The sequence below is a fragment of the Teleopsis dalmanni genome, chromosome 1 (genome assembly GCF_002237135.1).
Source record: "Teleopsis dalmanni isolate 2A chromosome 1, ASM223713v2, whole genome shotgun sequence".
NCBI classification, from domain to species: domain Eukaryota; kingdom Metazoa; phylum Arthropoda; class Insecta; order Diptera; family Diopsidae; genus Teleopsis; species Teleopsis dalmanni.
Genome location: NC_051846.1, coordinates 228,265,785 through 228,282,504, shown reverse-complemented (window position 1 = coordinate 228,282,504; position 16,720 = coordinate 228,265,785). Strand labels below are relative to the sequence as shown.

Sequence of the window (16,720 nt, the reverse complement as noted above, 5' to 3'; positions counted from 1 at the left end):
GTACTGTGAAATAGTAAAAAAAACTTTAAATATAATTACTGTAGAAATAGATATATTTCGTATTATTGTATATTTTAACAGTGGAATGAAAATAGACATTCATATTTTTTATTTTCACTTTCATTTTTCATTTACAAAAGTTAATAAAGTGATGAGCACAAAAAGTCATATATATCCACGTACGGTAGTTCTAATAAATGAATTCCCCTTTTTACACTCACTACCTTATGAAGTTTCGTCCTCTATATTTTTCTAGCTCCACTTATTATTTCATCCAATGTTTTTTATATCTAAATTATAAAAGAAATTTGCTTTACCTTATCATGCGAAATATGTCGAGTTCATAGCTGATTTAGTTATTTTTACCTTTGAAGCTTTTACTTTTTTTTTACTTAGATTTTTTGAAGGTTTCTATCGAAATGTATTATAATTCATTATCATATCTTCTACAGTCGGAAATCGAATCAATGATCCATTTTAAATAATTTAAAAAAAAATAAATTTTTGATAATATAACAAACCTTTAAATAAAATTATTTTATCTCTCTGTAATCAGTTTTCTTGGTGTTTGGTGTACAGCAGAAATCCATTAAATTTTTTATAGTAAAATAAACAGAACATTAGATTTTTGCAAAAAAAAAAAAAAAAATACAAAAATTGTTTATACTTTTTTTAAAATTATTTCTCCTAATTATATTTTTAGATTTGTATTGGAATTATTTCGATAAATTTGTGCGAAAGTAAGAACAACACACCAGAGAAAGACCGACCGCAAAGTAAAACTCGTGTGTGAAAAACACAATTTAGTGTTTTTCGTACGCTTCCCGACAAGAATTCGAAAAAAATCACAAAAATATTGGAAGAAATTTATCAGTGAAAGTGTTGGTCTTTTCAAAAATCCTACGGATGTGCCCAGAGACAACTATAATGAGACCATAGATACGTACTCAACAATCGGAAAAAAAAGAAAGTTACAAAATTGTTTAGTGAAAACTATTTGAGATAGTATAAATTAAAGTGCATACTAAATTAATATATATATAATATATATATATATATATATATATATATTTTCTTATATATATACAATTTTTTTTTTCTAAATAATTGTTAACGAGAAGAGAGAAAGACAAAATTTAAATAAGCACAAATTAAGTATTTAGAATGGTTAATAAAGTAGAACTGAGCAAGAAGAGTGCTAAAACTACAACAACAACAACGGAAAATACTGAATGGAATAGCTTAAGCGGTGAAGCTGATTTCGCAACTGATTCGTCTTCATCTAATAAAGTGACAATAGTTAAAACAAATACTACGACAGATAATGCAAATACTTCACAAAATGTTCCTCTTTCAGCAACTCCATCTCAACATAAATTAATACCAATAACAAGTGTTTTAAATACTGAACCAGAAAATTCAAGTAATCAAAATCAGCAATTAACCTTAAAGAGCTCAACTATAGCCCAACTGGCGCCGAATGTTTCATCTTTCCAAAAATTTCTAAATAATAATTCAAGCAGTAGTAGTCATACACAATTGCCTAGTGAATTGCCACATGAAGATGAAGAACGATTGGAGAAGCTCTTCAAGAGTCTCGATCGCGACGGCGATGGCAGAATCGATATACATGATTTGTCTGAAGCATTGCGAGAGTTTGGACTTTCGAGTGTGTACGCTGAGGTATGTTAATCCAAAAAAGAAGTGATTTTATCATAAAATATTCGTAGAAGATTTTTCCAAAATTTAAAGTCTTTAAAAGTTGACTACAAAAATTTTCAAGCCATGTTTCTGAGCCTTTGGGCATTTTCGAGATTGCTGTTATATTGTTATTTTAGTCCGCAGAAATCTGTAAAGCAGATGACATTAAAAGAATTACTTTTCGAAGATATGGGTTATGATGTGAATAGGAAATGGTTGTGTAAAAGGGGAGGGGATTATTAGAAAATCAGATTGGGGGATCAGTAGGATTTAAACTAATGTCAAAGTACTGCTATTATAATCTATCTCTCTAAGAAAGATCAGTGAACAAAATCATATTATATAGTAAAAACTTCGAAATTTATTTTCCGTTCTGTAGTGTATGCATGAAAGGGTACAAGAAAGCAACAATACAAATGCAAAAACTATGTTCAACTAAAAAACCAATTTCCAACAAAAAAGGGTAAAAGCGTATTTGCCGAAACACGTATAGAAAATATACTAAAATCCTAAAACAACAAAATAACTTTACTTTATAAAAGGTATTGTCTTGTGTATTATAGGAATATAGTTTTAATTTAAGTTGTTAGTGTGAAATATTAATTATTCGTTGCAATGAATTTCTAAAATTTTGTTATATAATTCTTGATTTGTAACATAACGAATTTCTTCTGATTTATTATGATGTGTTAAAACTTCCAAATCATTGCCAACCCTTATTTTTATACTACAAATAGTTCATTTCACTTAACGATCATATATACCTATGTCATTTTGCGTCGTAACACTGATAGTTCCCTCGTTTGTGTTTGTTGTTGTGATAACCCATGTAGATAACCCATGGAGATCTATACTGCAATTAACAAATACGAATACATCGATTAGATTAGGATAGTCCGCTCATTTGCTGTTGTTTTAGTTGTGATTACTCATTGAGATCTATAGTATATTTGAAATAACAGATACGAACACATAGATTAGTATATAATTGGGTAAGTGTGAAAGGAAGGAGTTTGGGAACATGAATAGATTAAAATTGTATGGGATTTTAATTAAAGCTAATCCAGATCAAGCCGGTCATTTCTCTAGTCATTTCAATGACTAGGATGAAGTCAAAGCTCCCTTTTTTGTGGGAAAACCTGCTGAGTTCCCAACCTTTTTAAACCAATTAATTTTGTTGGACACAATGCAAGTAAATAGAGTAGTTACATATATGGGAGACGACAGAAAAACTGATTGAAGTAATATTAAAATTTGGCTATGGCGTAATGTAATGAATCTTATCACTTTAATATGCAACGAGGCATGAAAACGGATTAAACCTTCCGTAGAATGAAGATTAGACCTTCATTTGAGACATACATAGGAAATTAAAGAATTGTTATATCATTAGAAACCCTTTAAAAAATATTAACTATACGTAAAATAGCATCAAGGCATAATATATTTACATTATAAGATGCGATTTAAAATTCAAAATATTATTAAACGGATTACAAGGCAATTAATAAAATCTTTAGAAATATAAGAATCAGTTTTGTTGAAACTTAGATAGATATTTCTAGATATTTCTAGATATTCTTTTCTTATTACCCTTCTTTTGTCAAGTATTCCTAGTCCATGATATCTTGTTTTTGTTATAGTTTAATGATTTTATAAACAACCGGAATATAAAAATAAAATTATTTCTTATTTTTTCTTCTTTTGCAATTATATATTTTTGAATATTTGACATCTCTAACAAAAGAGTTAAGCTATAGATAAATAATGTCGCCAAGTGGAAAATATAAGAACAATTTTTCTTCTCTTCGCAACAGGCTCAGTACGACACCCATTTCAATCAGAGCTTGTTCTTTAATAAAAGCCAGACCCATTCAAAAATCAATATTGTAAAATTGTTATGATATATATGTAAATCATTGAAAGATGTATTGGAGTAGACTCTGTAATACGTACTCTTTATTTATTGAAGAAGAAGAATTGTTGTTTGTTTATACATATCTCTGTATATAAGTTTGTTTATCTGATTATTTGTATACAAACTAGTCCATCAATTTTTGTGCGAACATTAAAAGGCTTTACACAGTTGTTGTATTTACAAAGATGAGGAACAAATATGCTCAGATATTTTCGTATGTATTGTTTATAAAGTTTTGGATTTCATTAAATATAAATATAGTTTTTGTTTTGTTTTTGCGAAAAAGCAATCTCAAATAAAGTTAAAAATACTGTCATATAGCTATTATAAATATATTTTCTAAATGAGGATTATTTTTATAAATTAACAAAAATTACTTTGCAATTTTTATTTCACTAATTTTATTTATATACTCAGATATATAGTATGTCCAACTAACTAAGTCTGTTGATATATATTTACTTTCCTCAGCGACAATAAAATTTGCATACATAGCATATATAGTATATTGTATCTAATGTGATGCAAAGTGAACTTGACTAATGTTCTCCACGGAGCCTCAACTAAATTCGCTTAAAATGAGCACAACAAATTTGAGAAGAAAAAACAATTAATTTTTTATCTGAAAGCGCAAAGTACAAATAGAAAATTATACATTCGCTTCTCGATGTACACGTCATTTTTGTGCCTCATTCACACCAAAATCGAATATCATCGAACCAGAGAAGCCAGAAGAAGTGCCAGACAGACTTTGTACTAGAATAAAATTAACCAAATTACGTCTCGAAACTTACTCGAAAATTTGAGTTTTCGTAACAATTAAAAAATGTTGAGATATTCCTACTTCTTCAAGTCATGGATAATGAAAGTAGCATTACATTTTGTGTATAACTTAAAGTTTTATGTTATGGATATTGTATTTAAAATGAATGTAGGTCTGGATTATGGGCTAATATCATTACTACTGTTTGTTTATTTAAAACTAAATCTATCGTATTTAAAATTCCAGTTCAAATGTAATTGGTTACGTATCTAATACCAATATGTAAATAGTAATGCGTTACTCTTTCCTGCACATTGTGATACGGCCTATAACAATCATCCTATTATCTATTTTTGTAAATGATATTAAGAGTTTGAGTAACTTTTAATTAGTTTAGCATCATTTCACATAACCTATTAAGCCTTCCTGAAGACATTAAAGTTGTGTTCTTCCTTTCTGTAAATTAAATTATTTTTAAAACTATTGTTGCAATTATGTATATAATTCTGTCATCTTAGGTAGTACAAAGAGCGTTTGTAAACAGTTTTATTTGTACTCTGCTATGGGAATAGGCAGAGTTCAACCGGACTCTTTCAAGTCAGGGCCGGTTTATATAGACGTCTGTGCGAGTTTGACCCCAGTGATTCGCGTGCTATATTACTATTTGCTATTCTGTCCAATTTCATTTCCGTTTCTGAATTTATTTTCTTTCTCTAGCTATATTGCAATTTGATATTCTATGCAATCTCATTTCTCATCTCATTCCTGAATTCATTTTGTTGCTCTAGAGAGGCTTGTCCTAGTCCTCACATTGATATTCAATATTTTCTGCGGTTACCAGCTACGCAAGACTCTTTAAAGCTATTGATTTTTAAAAGCAAAAATATTTAACTGGACGGTAGTGGGTTGGAACTAAATAGAGATTGCCTGCGTTAAGCTTATTTTCATATTCTTTGTGAACCTCATGAGCTGATATACACGTTGAACTTACAGAGTTTTTGCTAGATAAGGGTTGAGGATTTTCAAAACATTCAACTTTGTCTAAATTGTAAATGAAATTAGATATATTAGAGCTGCTTGACTGTCTGAGAAAATATGTTTGCCGAAGTTTGAGGTACCCCTGCCGTAAACATTCTCTAAACCGTTGCCTAAATTGCGGTATTTCTCATTTCAACAGATTTTTGGAAACTTGATACTATGAATTCAGCTTCTATGGTACCGTCTGCTAGTATTTTGTCTTTTGAATTTTAATTTTAAGTATATATAAGTATGGTATATGGTTTGACCAGCTTCCTAATAGTAGGTATACAAGTACATATATTCGAAGTATGTTATTGCCTTATTCCTTATCATAACATTAACAGAGTATTTTTTAGTTAATTATCGAACATATATTTCTCTATTTTTTTATGGTTTTTGTCTTCTAGAGGTACGTATGTCCATCGAGAAATTCTATCGTTTACATATATCTTTCATTTTGATTTCGATACAAGTTTCAATTTTCTTTTGTGGTCGTTTAGATATTTTTTGGCCTTGCCTATAACTTTGATTTTAAGGAATCAAAAACATGAAACATGTTTTGAATGTATATTTCTCAGGGTAATATTTACTCCAATGCTTTTGGAGAATGATACATATCGTATAGGAAATAACGATAAAGTAGATACTGTAAGTGAAAAAAAAACTATTGCTAGATATAAAACAGGGATGGACCTACTTTACGAATAATGAGACCAATTACATTATTTAAATATTTATAACTGCATAATATCGTCGTTATGTGAACGTAATGGTTCAGCACTAATTATAATGGTAAGATGATAATGATACAAACAGTTTATAATTCATAAGGATTTTATTCATATATTCCTAATGTTTTTTTATTTCACCATTTAAATATTCAAAACTGTCTACACAAATTCCTTCCTTACAAAAATGTAGGTCAGCAAATGTAAAGCGGTTATCGCCGAATAAATTTACATTTTGTAGAGACATTTTGTGCTGTTTGCGTGATAATAACAATTTGAAGGCAATAAAATTATATGGTTCAAATTATTTGGCAAACACTTGAAGGACAACGCAAAAGGATTATCCTTTGAAATGCTTACACAATTGTCAATAAAAACACAGACAAATTGACGCCTGGTGTACCGAAATTATTTAAGCTGCTTTTTAAAGTGCTATTTCTGCTATTTATAAAAATGTGAAATAAATTTTCAATTTTTAAAAATTATTTTAAAAGTTTGAAATTAAAAATTAAATTTTTTATTTTACAGAAATTTCTGGAACATTCGGACAAAACTCAAAGTGGAGACGTGGGTCTTGCGGAATTTGTACATTACGTTAGAGAACATGAAAAGAACTTACGGCTACAATTCTCCCACTTGGACAAGAATAAAGATGGTAAGTTCGACTATAAAATGGAGATTAGTAAAAAATAAATATTAATAAATAATTATTGTATCTTCCATAATAGGCAAAGTTGATTTGGAGGAGCTGATATCAGCTTTTAAGGACTTAGGTATTGAAGTTGACCAAAGTGAAGCGAAAAAACTTCTATCAAGGTTTTTTATTATCTATCTATAAGATATAAAGCATCTGATTAATGTGTTTTCTCTATTTTATAGAATGGATCAGGACGGTAGTTTAAATATTAGTTTTAACGAATGGCGAGATTTTCTGTTGTTGGCACCATCCACAAATATACACGATTTAATAGTATTTTGGCGGCACTCTACTGTAAGTAAACTCGTAAATAATATAGAGTTGGACTAGAACTAGTAATGTTATATTTTTGCTATGACATTTATTTAGTTTTGTATAAATGTTGCAATATTTTTATTACTTTACTAATACTACTTATAATAATATATATACATATATATATTTTTAAAATATTTTATTCATTCAATTAAGTTAGTTTTTAATAGACTTTAAAGATTATTTTTAACTTTATTCCATATATTTGTATTGAGCTTTTTAATCTATTGTTAATCCTGTATATATAATAAAATATTTATTATTGCATATTCATAATTACCTATATATACTTCTCCATTAAAAAAAAATAAAACCCTTTCTCAATTTATTTTTGCTAATAAATCAAGTTTTCCGCTATACACAAATTATGACTAATAGAGGAAGATTTAAAGGTACTTTTTGAGATATTTATATGCAATTGTTTAATAGCTTAGCCATTATCCTCCTTCCTCACACATTTGAAACATTAAGAATTATAATTAGAGTTTTTTGTTTTATTTATTTATTATTCATTTATGATTCCTCAAACTTCAATTGAGCAGTTTTTCACTGATTTGTTTTAAATTCAATACAATTATATGCTTTTTTAATTTGTAAGCGAAGTGTTGATAAGTATCTCAGTATAATAATGTGCGGTCTGGACAGATTTTCATATTAAATGCATATGACATTTGATGACTAAAATTGTGTTGATTGCTTTTCTGTTCCAGAAAACAGTTGCTTCTGATAATCCGAAATGTTTATTTAAATTTTTTAATTTACATTCATGTATTTAAATTTGTAGTTCAGTTTTATGTTTTAGTATCATTTTTATTTCAACTTGAAATGGTATTGTCAGAGAATATCGTGGACACGGTAATAAAAGTTAAACAATTTATTGTTGTTCTCTATTTATATTAATTTACATATAAATAAATTTTATATTAAATAAAATATAATTTAAATTTCTATAGTATTACTAAATAGAGCACTGCATATGTTTAGGTGTAAAGATTTTAAGCTCTGTTCATAATCATAATAATTTTTATAAATGAACAATTTGATTATCTTGAAATTTTTTCGATGCTGAATCATAGCGCGATTCATACTTTTATTTGATCTTATAATTGTGCTTCTGGCTTTAAGTATTTTAAAGTGATTACTAATGTATGCAAATAATTTATACAAACAATTTTTATAGTCTGTTTTCAAACTTCAAATTAAATCTTGAGTTTGTAAGTACTGTAAACACTTTATTGAACGAATGATTTCTTGCGAATAGACTACATTCGTAATATCAAAAAATTCTTTAAATCGTATGAATATATTAAACAAAGAAATAGCAAATACCCAGCGGGATACTTGTTGTTGTATCCCGTTGGGGCCTGCTTCTGAAGTTCCTTTGGAAGGTGTCGAATGGCATTTGATCGTCGATAGCGAGTCGATAGTCGACGCTTTAGTGAAGCTTTGGAACTAGTCTCAGCTGCCACGACGTTCGCTTAAGTCTTAACTAACACATATTTGTGGAATATTTTAGATATATTTTAGTACGTAGTAGAGTAGTTCAGTTATTTTCTCTTGAAAGTTATTTTTTTCTCATTATTTTTATGTTCCCAATAGGTTTTTTATATAATGTCAAATTGTGGTTTTGGCGTGGTGTGTATTATTTCTCTAAAAGTTTAGAAGTTTTAAGCTTTCCATAGTAAATTCGTAGAGCATTTTAAGTGTTGTTTTAGGGAATCATTTTTTTCGCTTAAATTTCTTTCATTGTTTAAATATATATGCACGGCATCAATCCGTCTTCAGCCATTCTTAAAAATAAAATTTTTACAAAAAGACGTAGTTTTAGAGAACAAGCCCAATTAATATTTACAAAATCTTTACGTTAGATATTTTATCGATATTTTATATATTGTTGTTTATATATTATTATTTAAATATTATTATTTTTATATTATTATTTATATGTTATTATTTATATGTTATTATTTATATATTATTATTTTTATATTATTATTTATATGTTATTATTTTTACATTATTATTTATATATTATTATTTTTATATTATTATTTATATATTATTATTTATATGTTATTATTTATATATATTATATATTATATGTATATATTATTATTACATATATATTTAAATATTATTATTCATAATATATACAAAATAAATTTGTCTACTAATTCTGATATTCATACAAAATTTAATTTATTTATACTATTTGATGAGTCTTGTAACTGTCATTCACTTGATTTATTGATAGTAAATTTTTATTAACTTATTTACTATTTGTAAGATTATTAAAATTAACTATTTTGTTGTTTTATTATTCTAGAAAATTTACTACTATATAAACAATTTAATTTAATGTACTTAGGTGCAATGAAAGCAAATTGCCGTTTACATATTTTAAAACTGCAATATAAAGCACAACCACATTTTCATTAAATTAAATTTAATGAATATATTTTCACATAAAATTTAAATTAAACATAAAATTCTGTAGTTCACATGCTTGTAGGTATTGTTTGTATAACTGTTTTATGTGCAATGCCTGAATTTTATTTTTTTTAAACAAATAATCATTATTTTTATTAATGTTTATCAACATTTTTGAAAGTTGCAGTTATTGTAGTCCTATATATTAACAACTGGGACATTGAACTTATGCGTATATAAGGTCTATAGTTCCATGACCGCGACGAATTCATATATTATTGTATTCTCCTTAGAGTTTTTAATTATTCTTACAGAAGGTCGATACTTTTATTGTAAAAAATATTAAATAATTAATATTAAATATTTATAATGTATCTAGGTAAATTTCCGATTGTACAAAAAGACTGTAGTTCGTTGTATGAAGAGCAGATAAGACTATTTCAGAATCTAACTTTAATGTCAATGAAGTTTATTTTCTGGTCTTGTACATTTATTGAGTCCAAAAAGTAAAATATATTATAGTGGAAACAAAATTAAAGTAGTGCTTATTAATAGAGAAATGATAAAGAATGAAGAATTGGAAACTAAACTTTCGAAATACAAATTATAAAAAATTATATATATACACAATATCAATATATATAGTTCTAAATTTCGTAGTGTAATTTGGTAGTGCTATATTCATATCTTATACCCGAAAAAGATGGTAAAGACAGTAAGTAGTGGCCCATGTATAGATAGATAGATAGATAGATGTATAGATAATAGGATCTCATGTATAATCATGCTGCAATAAAAATACTGACCAGGATATTACATACCTACAACATTAGTTTGAAAAATAATAAATAATAATAATAATAAATAATAATAATAATAAATAATAATAATAATAAATAATAATAATAATAAATAATAATAATAATATAAAATTAGATAAGCAACACAAATATAGAGGAGATGGTTTTTAGAGTGAAATTTGAATTTCTACAAATTTCCCTTTATAAAAACTTTACAAAAAAAAAAACTATAATATTTAATTCGTAATAATGTTTAAGAGAGTGGATCAAGGCATATTATAAAGTTTTTTAAATACTATTATAATATAATAACTGCTGCAGTTAAATACTATATTAATATTGTGTATGCGATTTATGTAATCACTACGGCAATGCGAATTTATAATAAGAGGTTATGCTGAAAGAAATAGATTTTTCGCACAATATAATGTAATGATTAGATGAGATTGAACTGCTGCTTTTTTAATAAAATGATTGTTAATGAAATTAATAATGCAAGAAAAAACTTTTAGTTACCCAACATATTGTTATTTCAACTAATTTCACTGATTAGCAGTTTTTGATCTGCTATGTAAACGATAGACCCGGTCATACACTTATGAAACCTTCCTTACAAATGTCAAGATCGGCCTGGTCGAAACTGGTTAAAAAACTCACCGTTTTCTGCTTCAAATCGTAACTCGCTCAGCATTAAGTAATCGATATTGACTGGCCACTGCATACTAGAAAGACATGCTTATGAGACTGGGCTTGCCATATAATAGCTTTTGTTGGAGTTGTGACTCTGTGGATGAAGCGGAAACTGTATTCCACCTTATGTGAGTGTTTATCATTTGCTAGGCGAAAATTCAAGCCCTTTTTCTTACCCATCTGTTACCCTGACAGATCTGTTATCGTGCAAAGTTAGGGTTTGACTAAGTTTATAGACTTATCAGTTTGGTTTATTTTCACTTGAGTGGGAGAATCGTACTTTTCAGTGTTGTTTGTATGTTCAAGATTGTAATTCATTTGGGAATTCTTCTGGTTTGTGTATGGACAAAGCTGAAAGATACGACCCCCCACTCAAGTAAAAGTGAACTAACCTGACCACGTTATTACAATGGCTCATTATTTAATTTCAGCTGAAATTTGAGTAGAAGGTCGCCACTTTAACCTAGTATGTGATTAGATGAAGGTAGAGTGAGAAAAAGATGGATTGTTCCTGCTTCGAACCAAAAAATTATGAAATTTAGGGACTTATTAACAACCTAGATTTTGATTTGAACTATGATCTACTTATATGTAATATCACATTAAGTGATATAACTTAATACATCATGCAATATCTCTAAGCTTTTATCTGCTTATAATTATGGAATAAGGCTTAATAATATTTAATTGCAATATAATCAAACCATAATTTAATTATAATTTCATAATGAAAAATTTTTAATTATACGCTTTATGTAATTATGGTATATATGGGATAATAATCATATATGTTGTGTGTGTGTGTGATTATATTAAAATTATTATTTTCCTATATAATTTTTTAATATAAGTGCACTTATGTTACTTATATTAATAAAGTATATAGGAAAATACTAACTCTTTTTCTAATATAATTTTATATACAATTTAAGGGATTATAATTTAATAATGACCTTTGACCTTTGAAACATGCCTAGACAAAAGTAGCTTAAGTAGTTTATAATCGTAACAATTAATTTGAAATGTTTATTCTTCTTAAGTAATTATATACCATACATATGGAATTACAATCTGATGTTCAGACTTTTTATCTTGAAGTAGACATAATCCTAAACAAAAGTAGTTATTAATCATAACTAGTCTATTTAAATTACTTTATAGCTTCTTACTCATTTAACAAAAAGTTAAATGTCTTTTCTTCTAAAGTAATTATATATATATGGAATTAGAATCTGATGTTTAGACCTTATAGCTTAAAGTAAACATAAGTCTAGACAAAAGTAGCTTCAGTAATTAATAATTATAACTAGTGTATTTAAATTACTTTATAGCTTCTTACTTATTTAACAAAAAGTAAAATGTCTTTGCTTCTAAAGTAATTATATATATATGGAATTAGAATCTGATGTTCAGACCTCACACCTTAAAGTAGGCATATGCTTAGACAAAAGCAGCTTCAGTAGTTAATAATCATAACTAGTGTATTTAAATTACACTATATCTTCTTATTCTTTTAATAGTACGTAATATATCTATTCTTTTAAAGTAATTATATCTACATAGGCTTATTATTTAACAATTACCTTAACAATAATTACCATTATTACTTAGTTAACAATGGTAATTATTATATTTCAGGTACTATATATCATCCTATTTTTTTAACAAAAACTGCAATAATTAATTATACTTTTTCTATATATAATTCAACATTTTCTCTTAAGAATTTTCTCTTTTATATCATACAGAAATATTTCTCTGTTGTTAATTCAATACTCTTCTTACTTTTCATGACTCAATGTTGAGAATAAATTTCATCATCCATAATAACGAACTTGTTGCGCTACTTAAAAAATTTATATTATCTTTTTGATACTACATTTCTTATATCGCATGTAGAATGGATATAACCCTACGCAAATATAAAAATCGGTTTAATTTTGAAAGTTTTAAAAATTTATTTAAAGTGACACTTCTCCAATTAATTCTGGAAAGTGCGTCAGAGAGCGTGGCTATACTTAATAGTAGTTAACACACCTCTTTTTTTTCAATTGACCTTAACAGACCCACAAATTATACTCGGTGCTTTCTTCGCATTTCAATATTTTTATCAATTGAAATTTTTTGTGCGTTAAATCGTTAAATTAAATTAAGTGACCACCACCACTTAAGCGAGTCAAGCCCCTTTTTGACTGACATTTGATATGTTGTTGCACCTCATAATTTCCTAAACAAACAAAAAAAAAAAAAGAAAAGAAAAAAGCATCGAAGATACACAAACAATTTAAATAAATGATGTCACATGCGACATCGGTAATTGGAATGAAATTGTTTGTTATGCTTCGTCAAGGTGCAAAGTGCAGGGGGCGTGTAATTGCACTTTAACTAATATTGATGGATTGCTTTTTGTACTTTCGTACGTAATTTATTGTTATTTTCTTATAATTTAATCATTTTGTTTACAAGTTGTTGGGAATATTTTTTGAAAATTAAATACACATTTTATTTATTTTTTCACAGTCAACAATTTTTTTAGTTTCACGGATACGGTGCAGATAATTTCTGCACGCGCTTTCACTGTCCTCTAGATTTCAACCTATGCCGACGTCATACCGAGTGAAATTTATTGACCAGTCTATGTTTTGTTTTGATTGCTTTGGTAGAGTAAAGACGGGTGCGGTGTGGACGGGTGCCGTCTAAATTGTCTAAACTTGTACGTAGTGCTGTCAGTTTGTGTGGATGCTTTGTTTTGATAGAATTATCCACAGTAAATTTCATTTCTTAACCAACCAATCAGCATCGAAACGAGCCTCCATTTTTCTGTAGTTGTATTGGTGTCTCCATTTGTGTATGTATACGTGTGAGTATCTGTGTTTTGAACACTTGTTGACAAGCGTTTAATCATGAAAATTTCAAACAAAATTTTGAGCTTTTGGCCTTTATGAATTACTTTGTTTTTATTACTTCAAGTGCTGTCTTTATTAAAATTGGCTTAGAAACATCAATTTTATTGCCTTATTTACTTAATGATTGAAAATATTGTTCTTATTAAAATTATTTTCATTCAGAAATTAAAAAAAAACCGTGTGCTTTGATAACAATTTCTTCTGGACGTCAGTTGTATTTTGCAAAAATATATTTTTAATGTAATGCCCATAGGTAGGTGTATATTGAGTCAATAATATTGCACTTGAGATAAAATTTTTTTATGAAAAACATCTTTAAAAATTTCATTAAAATTTATTTAATTTTGCTTTTGAACTTTTAATTCGGAAATATTTCCACTGCATTGCGCTTTTCTATTAATAAATTTTGTCAATAAAAACGATTGTCCGATAAGTTCTTTCCAAAGGTAGAAAAGTGCATTTGGAGCGTGAACTTAAACAAGATACAGAAAATAAGACTTTATTTTTATTGTAATTTATTAATGAATCGATATATTCACCATAAAAAATTAATGGAATAAAAAAAGGAAAGAATATTTTGAATTTAGTATTATAAATAATATTATTGAGGTCATTAGCTTTTTCTATAATGTAAATTTCATTATAAAGGGTAACCCAATTAACCATCAACAGTTCTGAACTATGTATTTTCTTATTTTATATTAGATTTAATTTCCAAATTTTCTATATGACTCAGAGTCGATTAACAAACGAGTTATATGGTGCAAGCTTGGGAACTCGCGGAATTTTCCTCCATTTGTGAAGTAGGCCTTTCTTTATAGGGTGTTACCCTGGTATTTTTTAGCGCAAACCTTGATCTTCAAAGCGAGAATCGATCATTGCGTCTAATAAATGTGAAATACAGAGTGAAACTTGTTTCTCTGGCTTTGTTGGTTTACGCGTGCTTTGGATGAAGATGAAACGTTCAATATTTTTTCAGAAATATTTAGTTGCCCAGGGGTTTGGAGCACCAAGCACAGGTTTTCCGCAGTAGAAATTTATATTAACCTTGAGATACAAAAAAAAAAAAATTGTAGAGGCCAACTGTAGACGTTTCCCGGTCATACGGATATTTTCGACAAATGCAAAGCAGATGAGCTAGCCAGACGGGATGCTTCAGAAAACCACTCAGAGCACATAAACAATCTGGGCAGATCGTTGACATCATGCAAGCTGTCACTGAGTTCTTCCCGTGTCTTCTTTTAATAAAACATGGGAACTCTCAACGATATGCAGGCATCTGTATGCAATTTGGTCACACTGCAATAAAAGAAAATTCCACTCTCTCATTGAGATGTCCCTTAGAGAATATTAGTCTTGTAGTAGGTTTACTTACAGTATTTTAGGTCACTGTATTTTAGGTAACTATGCGAAAAGATTAAATCTTTCTTTCAATCATAGCTGTCGCAGTTGTGGAGAGGACGACGAAAGTGCCTCCCATCTGCTTTGTTTTTGTCCAGCACTTGCACGACGTCGCCTTACCACTTTAGGGACTTTCTTTTTTGAGGATCTTGGATACCTTAAATAGCATTATAAGCTTTGCCAAAGGTTTTAAATGTTTCTAATCACTGAGTTTTTAATTATATGATATGATAACACAATGGGTTTGTGGCCTAGTGGATTCTTTGGGATCGCAGGTATAACCTAACCTAACTTAACTGTAGATATTGTTGTTATAACTAAAGTTTAATCTGAAAGCAAGTTTACAAAAGACTATATATTAGAGTGAAATGGGGGAAGTAATAAAGGATAAAGTAATAAAGTATTCGTAAGGATGACGAAATAGTTAGGGGTGTTGAAATTACCTGGGTGCAGGATAAAGAATCTTGCCACCTACACATATTAACAGAGCTCAAGTTTGTGTACTCACTGAGTCATAAAAACTGAATGGTTACGATGTCATGTAGAGTAGAACTGCAGCTGGAACATACATTGGATATGGACGTGTTTATCGTAACAAGTAATTGTTTAACATACTTGCTATATCCTGACTTCGATTGGGCAAGGACAGTTTCTGTTACACAGGCAAGACGTCTTTTATCTCACAGAAATATTAAGCGAGTGTCTCTTACGAACTTTTGAACGATAATCGATTGTTACTGCTATCCCAACCATTCAGGAACAGTGCTGCTTGATTTCATCTGATCGTTCGAATGTGTATAATCTTGTATATCCTCTCCGTTTTGTAAACTTGATTATTTTCTTTGATTATGAATACGAATAGTTCAATTGAAAAATTGTTTAGTGAAGTCGATATTCGGTATTTGGATGCGTTTGCGTAAACGTAAAAGATTCTTCGATATATCGGGCCTATCTTTATTTTTGTTTCAAGAACATCGGATAAATATTGTCCTTTTTGGAATGTGTGAGATATTGAGCTCGTTTCTGAATATTTTGGTTTTGAATATGTTCGTTAACAATAAAATTATCTTTAGGCAACCACCAGTTTGGATTTTAGTGCAGTTTGAAGGTCTTAACAGTTCAATTGGGTTAGACGGAAAACTGTAAAGAATTTAGTTATTATAGCAAATTTTTAATTATATATTTAACCACAAATTAATATTGTTTCGTTTAAATATCAATTTTTTAAACTGGCTTTATAAATTTTTTAGAGTAATTATACTCATATGAACTGCATTGCATTAAATGACGACCTTCAGTATCAGATATTTTTAGCCTTGCCGTTGCGCTTGCCTACCGTTGAGTTCTTCAA

The 16,720-nt window shown here is 28.2% G+C and overlaps 1 protein-coding gene across 3 annotated transcripts in view; it reads left to right on the top strand.

Annotated features, from left to right (window-relative positions):
• Nucleotides 1-1,090: 1,090 nt before the first annotated feature.
• The window catches only part of LOC119672527 (calcium-binding mitochondrial carrier protein SCaMC-2), a 159,457-nt gene continuing 143,827 nt past the window's right edge, over nt 1,091-16,720 (top strand). For 2 of the 3 annotated variants that reach the window (XM_038083589.1, XM_038083588.1), the window contains exons 1-4: nt 1,091-1,683; nt 6,659-6,785; nt 6,859-6,946; nt 7,010-7,121. In XM_038083589.1, the coding sequence (XP_037939517.1) occupies nt 1,165-1,683; nt 6,659-6,785; nt 6,859-6,946; nt 7,010-7,121 (846 nt within the window). In that variant the 5' untranslated portion in view covers nt 1,091-1,164. Of the gene's footprint in view, nt 1,684-6,658; nt 6,786-6,858; nt 6,947-7,009; nt 7,122-16,720 lie in introns of those variants that run through there. The other variant, XM_038083592.1, reaches the window with a different exon arrangement.